The sequence below is a fragment of the Rutidosis leptorrhynchoides genome, chromosome 3 (assembly GCF_046630445.1).
Source record: "Rutidosis leptorrhynchoides isolate AG116_Rl617_1_P2 chromosome 3, CSIRO_AGI_Rlap_v1, whole genome shotgun sequence".
NCBI classification, from domain to species: domain Eukaryota; kingdom Viridiplantae; phylum Streptophyta; class Magnoliopsida; order Asterales; family Asteraceae; genus Rutidosis; species Rutidosis leptorrhynchoides.
Window position 1 is genome coordinate 538,613,437 of NC_092335.1, and position 7,204 is coordinate 538,620,640.

General features: G+C 33.5%; 1 protein-coding gene across 1 annotated transcript; it reads right to left on the reverse strand.

Annotated features, from left to right (window-relative positions):
- Positions 1 to 546: 546 nt before the first annotated feature.
- Positions 547 to 4,017, reverse strand: LOC139898453 (beta-fructofuranosidase, insoluble isoenzyme CWINV1-like). The gene is made up of 7 exons (XM_071881182.1): positions 3,762 to 4,017; positions 3,037 to 3,045; positions 2,079 to 2,941; positions 1,813 to 1,971; positions 1,502 to 1,740; positions 1,279 to 1,369; positions 547 to 977 (listed from the first exon to the last, which is right to left on the reverse strand). The coding sequence occupies exons 1-7, from the start codon at positions 3,934 to 3,936 to the stop codon at positions 789 to 791; spliced, it is 1,725 nt and encodes a 574-aa protein (XP_071737283.1). The 5' UTR covers positions 3,937 to 4,017; the 3' UTR covers positions 547 to 788.
- Between the last annotated feature and the right edge of the window lie 3,187 nt (positions 4,018 to 7,204).

Genomic DNA, 7,204 nt, shown 5'->3' on the forward strand with positions numbered 1-7,204 from the left:
TTGGTTTTTGGGGCGCGATTGAGACTTTTAACCGAATTCTAAAACAATCTAGATGCAAATATATGGGTATGTTGTTAATAAACTCAAAAGAACCCCCACAATATAGATGAACAACAAAATTATCATCATTACCATAGTTCATGAATAATTAAATTAGTGCAAAAATGTTTAAAAGTGTACCTTTACATTCCTGTAATCTCTGAATTTAATTTGAAATGAACTGATATGGGAGTGTTAATATCAAGTTCCAGGGACATTCTATATATCCCAACAAAATTTTATCCGTAAAAATCTAAAAAATCTGATAAAATCTTATCCAAAAAATCCAATCCTAAGTCCGTTAATTTTGTGTCTTGCGTGGGCTTGGTCGCAAGGTTTCTTGCGCCTTGCGTGGGTATTTTGTCAACTTTTTTTTTCTGGGCTCTGGCACAAGAAAGTGAGAAAAGTTGGGTAAAAAAGTGATAGAACCGTAATTAAAACAAGTTCATTTGGCAGCCTTCTTGAGCCCAGATTGAATGCTGCTTCTTTTTCTCGTTCTTTGTCTTTTTTCTTCTTTTAACATTGTTGGAGGCACCACATTATATATCCTAAATTTTATCAAAATGAACTAAGATAGTATAATACTCCACTTTCTATATTTCTACTAAATCATGCATAGTGAGATCTGAAACTTGAACTACTAGGTAGCCCCGCCCCGAATACACAAATTAAACAGCTAGTAGCTAAAATGGTTGATGTTAAACACTGTCAATCTAAATAATGCATAATGCGCGATACAATCTAATTAATTAGACCATAGGAACTATTTGAGCTTTGTTCATGCTCCAAGCATTTAGACTCGAAAGAGTAACACTCTTTGTGCCGTAGTTGAACACATAAAGCTTCGCTTGATCATTGATCGCTAACTTGGGATAAACTCTGGCAGTGATACAAGTAAGCCCTTCTCCACCAAAACTTTCCACAATTGAATGATCAATCTGCAAATCCATTAAAGAAAGACGTATCATGCCCAAACACAAGTTAAGGTATTATGCATCATGATGATGAATGACTTTTAATAGCATGTCACTCATATAAAACGATGTGGTGACCTTAATTTCTGTCCTTGTCGATTTTTTGTTCTAGTTAGGGATAGTTATTAAAATGTGTACTCTGTCCCTATATGATCATAACTGTATAGAGTTATATAACAAAGGTGAAGACTTTTTATGTTTGATATACAACTAAATCAAATATGTTAAGAGAGAATTGTTTAGGATATAACATTAAGTAACATACCAAGCTTCTAAGTGTGATCTTGTCATGGAGAGGGTCTATATCAACAAAAGCGCCATAGATGCTTTTGTCCACTTGTGGTGCAATTGAAGACCTGATTTTATAGTACAACAAGTATAATAGTATCATCAATTTTATATAAACAACCATTGACTTGTATAATAACGTTTATGTACATTTAGTGATCAATATATTTCAACTGAACCATATAAAATGAATTCTTAACCTGCTTTGATCACTGCACATAAGCACATGAAACTTGTTAGGACCCTTAAACACTCGAAAGAAAACTGCAGTTTGTTCTGTCATGTTCGTTGAAGTCAAAATCAGCAAACCAAATGGTCCAAAACTCCCACCCACGGAAACATTCTTTTGTGTACAAAGAAGTTGGGGATCAGACTCATCTGAATCTATCAACTCTGTTCCGTTTAAATTTGTTAATTTAAACGAAACTTCTACATCAGCCTGTAACAAAGTTCCATTACTTAACGGTTAACAAATTAGTATAACAACATGATAATTAAATATATCACACACCTGTGAGGCCGTTATACCGGGTACTTCTACGTGGGTCCCACCTTTAACTTCTCTGTTCGGGATGCTCACTTGTTTCGTCCGTAGTTTCTCAATTTCTTTCACTGGCCACTGTACCAACTGTTTCCTAGTATCACTAAGCCAAATGCTCCTAGGAAATGACTGAAAAAAATAATATTATTATTTATATATTTATATAACCTTATAATACAGTTCGTTTTTAGCTGATCATTAAGAAAAAGTCAAAAAAACATAATACTATATTTTACCTGAAGGCCTGACCACCCTTTGTTGACAGCATCTGATTCACTATCACCTTCATTAACCCACCCCCAAGCCACTCTTCTTTGTTTCGCGCTATCATAAAAAGACTTGGAAGCATAAAACCTCCCATAATCGTATTGAAACTGTGTGTTACTAACCTTAAAATCATTAGTAATGACAACAAATTGATCCATGTTCGGATCATACGTCCCAATCACATAATACTCGTGATTATTATAACTCGCTTTAAGAACATGTGAAATATTATTCCCTTGAAAAGATGTATCAAGACCATTTATACCAACATAACTAACAGGATAAAAGTCTGGACATTCCCACATACTAGTTTCACTAGAATAATGTAACGGTTTTTCGGACCTAGTCCAATTAAAACCGTCTTTACTATGATATAAAAGCGCGGTCCCATGACCATTTATCTCACCTCCAATCACCATCCTCCATTTCCCATCTGGACCCTTCCACGCTGTTGACGGGTCACGAAACTTGTCATTTTTGATGTCGTTGACCGGGGTCAAAAAAGGATTACCGGACCATTTGACCCAGTCTTTTAGAAAAGGGTCCGAGAGGTTTTTGGGAAAGGCAATGTTTTGAACCTGGCTACCGTTTACGTCTTGTCCTGTATACAGAATTACCGGTCTTGGCCTAGTTGGACCGGGTAGGATTGTGGTTGAACCGGAAAAGCAACCGCCAATATCATAAGGATCTTTTGGACTGAGAGCAGGTTGAAGAATGAACCAGTTGACCAGATCATGTGAAATGGAATGACCCCATGATATGTTGCCCCAAAGTGGTCCAAAAGGGTTGTATTGGTAGAATAGATGGTATACTCCATTGAAATACATTGGACCTTCATTATGCATAAGAATAATTTATTTATAATAAAAATAAACAACATTCAAAAAATGTGTGAAAATATGTTACTGAAAACTGAGTAAGTCTTACCATTAGGATCTATAGGCGTTCATCAGGACCCAATTGTCCATATCGATCACATGTCATTAAATCAACAGAAATAAATTAATCAGGTCAATTGATACAACATAAAGAGTGTTAAGTGTTGCATGGAGTTATGCAAATTAAAAGTACTACTTTTCTCTCCTAATTCATTAGTATTTTTTTTGTTTTACGGCAAAATCTCCTAATTCATTATTATATTTTATGTTATATAGTATAGTATAGTATACTAAGTATACTATATACAAATTAAAGACTTATGGTGAATTTATCATCCCCTGTTATAAAAAAATGTGTATAAACAATAAACGTACCACATAAGTTTGAAACGTATAGTCGATATATTTATTGGTCCCGATCTAAAGTTACGCACGTAATTTAACATTAAGAGCAAATAAATAAAACAAAATGACCCTTAATTACGAAATATAACACTTTTGGAAAATAGAAATTAGTACCATACATAACTTGTAAGTAACACACAGCTAAATATATATCATTTCAACCATTTAGCATTTTAAGAGCCTTTTAATCTCTAGAAATTAATAGAAAATGTAAAAAGAATATTCGCATTTTAAGTTCATTAGGTTCTATGTAAGACACTTGATGTTTGGTTGGACATCAATTTCAACTTAGTCACAAATACTATTTAAAGTAATAGACTTAAAAATTAATAAATAATGATTGAAAATCAAGTACTAATTTATATGTACCATTGATCCAATTTTTGGGAGGCTGAAAGTGATAACCAGTTCTATAAGGTTGCGAATCTTGTGAAGAAGAAGAAGCTGCATGAACTCCTATAGCAATATTATGAACTCCTATACCAATATTACAAATCAAAACTAAACAAAAAAAGGGTATTTTGACACATCTTTCCAACCACATAGCTCAACTCGAAACGAGTTCGAAAACTGAATGACGATGGTATGACCAAAAGTATACGTAGACAAACTTATGTGGTTTAGTAGTTTTGTGTGATGTGCTTACGTTTGAGTTGATCGTGTATTTATAGTGAAACTTTGTTAAAATTTAATGATTACAAAAGAAGAAAAGAAGAAATTTGATTACTCAAAGTAAGGTGCGCAGTGGAGATAGAAGTTATGCCCACCATAATCGCACTTGCTTCATCACATATTGGTAGAAGACGGAAACCGTCTTTGTCAAATACGGAGTACAACTTTGTTGCTCACAACCATGATGTCCGTGTTTCTGTTAGACACTCTAACAAATACTCGTATAGTAGATATTAATTTTGTGTTTTAATTACATTTGCATTTACTTTCGAGATCGTTTAAATTTTATAGTTCATATTACTTTCTTTTTTTCTAATACCACATGATTTTATTCATGATTTTATTAAAACTAGTCTGAAGCTAAAAAAATGTACAATTTACAAAGAGTACATGAAGTTTTAAAAGCGAAACCAGCCAAGTCTCACTACAGAGAATACGCCCTTTAGGGGCTATTTTTATTGTCGCAACTTGTCCGAAAAATCGCCGCAAAAACATTTTGCCGCGAGATATGGACGCAAATAAACCGAATCCATAGAATCGCCGCAGAAAGTCTTTTGCGACACCTTTTTTCGGCTAAATTTAGTGAGACCCACACTTTATAAAGAAAAAGAAAAAAGAAAACATAAATTTGTTTACGACAAACTATTTGCGGCGATATTACGTAGGACCCACGTCATCGCAATTGAGGGCACCCATATCTGTTTTCTGTGCCACCTTTTACGGCGAGTATCACACTAATAGTTGACCGTTTGCAGCAGGTTTTTGCTGTTTTTGCAACTTCCCGCCCGAAAATCTGGGCGTTTCTTCGCAACCTGTTTGTGATCAATTTTCTAGCAGATATAACAACAATAAAATCAACAAAATTCAAAAATAAGATAAAACCAAAATAAATAAACGTTTACGGAAGTAGTTATTACAAATACGATAAAACCAAATATTATATTTTAGTTTTACAAACATATTGTTTTAATTCACCGGCACTTTTCATTCATCGGGCATATCTTCATCCTCAACCTCATCCTCGCTTTCGCCAACCATCGGGGTTTTTCCTTTTCCTTTTCCCTTTCCACCGAAACCCATTAAGTTCTTCATGATATTGTGCATACTTTAACGGTTTTTGTTACTGATTTCTTGACACTCTTCGACACCTCGGCTTTTAATCGCTCCCGCTCCTCGGCCCACCGACGATTATATTCTTCTTCCGAGAAGAATCGTTGACTCGTCTGGGTGGATGTACACCAATCAACCGACCTTCGTGACCCCGTTACCCTTGGACCAACACCGCGTTCCCAACCATACCGAGAGCCGAAGACCGCATTCAAGAATGCCCATTCACTCATTGATTTTTCAGCACCAACCTACTCATTACGAATTTTCACCATTTCATCTTGCATAGTTAAATCACAAGAATAACCAATGTTATTAGATTAAAATTGATATGTGTTTATTATACAAATTAACAAGCTAGTGATTATAATTACTTACATAATTGACCTGTGTTATCTCCGGATGATCAAAAAGTGCCACCATCATTTGTATTGTTCCGGCAATAGCCTTCGATTAAACTTTATTGCTGGTTCGTTTCCAGGTTACGCTGTAAATATATGAAACTAATAAATAGGTACTATTTAGCGCAAAACAACAATACAATATACATATATACATATGGTATATATATACATATATGCATACTATATATATATATATATATATATATATATATATATATATATATATATATATATATATATATATATATATATATATATATATATATAGTGGTAGGATCAAGAGGGAAGTAACCATTCGGGGGGAAGCGAGGGGAAGCAAAAACTTTTTTTTTCGTTTTTTAAAAAAACTTTGTTCACGAACATTATAGATGAGATGAAAATATGAACATTTAGTAGAGACACTTTGTGATAAATATTTTTATTTTGGCAGGAAAACGCTCGAAGAAGTAATATATAACAATTATCGTGTTTTTCGAGCGTATTTTGAGGTTTTAGCTATTGAGGTTTAGATATTAGGGTTTAGATATTAGGGTTTATAGGGTTTAGATATTAGGGTTTAGAAATTTAGGGTTTAGGGTTTAGATTTAGGGTTTAGATTTAGGATTTAGATTGAGTTTTTAACACGAACGGTTTAGAGTTTAGGGTTTAGGGTTTAGCGTTTAGGGTTTGGTGTTTTGGGTTTATGGAATAAACCCAAAACACCAAACCCTAAACCATAAACCCAAAACACCAAACCCTAAACCCTAAACCCTAAATCGGGCTAAATTTTACTTCACAAAACATGAAGAAAAAAAACGTTCATATTCTTCACGAACAATATTATCTTGAATGTTATTTTTGTCGATCGTTTTCCCGCCTAAATAATAACATTCATCACGAAGTGTCTCTTCTAAATGTTCATATTTTCTTGTGATTTTGATGTCGGGAAAAAAAAATTCAAAAAAAATGGATTTTTTTTTGCTTCCCCCCGCTTCCCCCCGATTGGTTACTTCCCCATTGATCCTGCCCCTATATATATATATATATATATATATATATATATATATATATATATATATATATATATATATATATATATATATATTGTTTATCCAAATTACAATTAAACTAACTTACATGCTCATATCGATTCTGAGAGAACGACTTCCTGCCTTGGTGTCCGGTGACCGTTTGCTTCGCACGACAAGTAGCGTTTACTTCTGACCTTCTCTGATGCTCTTCACTCTCAACCATTCGCTTGTAAAGATTTCAATCCACTTGGCTCAACTTGCATTCGGGCGGTGGCCTATCTTTGTTTCTTTTTTTGTTCCAAAAAGTCTTCTTGAATTTGTAATTTTTGTCACGATACAACTTAGCGCACACCTGCTTAATTCCATTACGAACCATTGGACCCACATTACTTTCAAGATGAGGCCTCTAGTTAAAAACCACTACATAATGTTGATCAATAGTAGATATATATACAGATATATATGTATGTATATACATACAGTTATATATATATATACATGTATATACATACAGATATATATACATGTATATATAACTGTATGTATATATATACATTATATATATAATTGTATGTATATATAATTGTATGTGTGTATATATATATATACATATTGTATA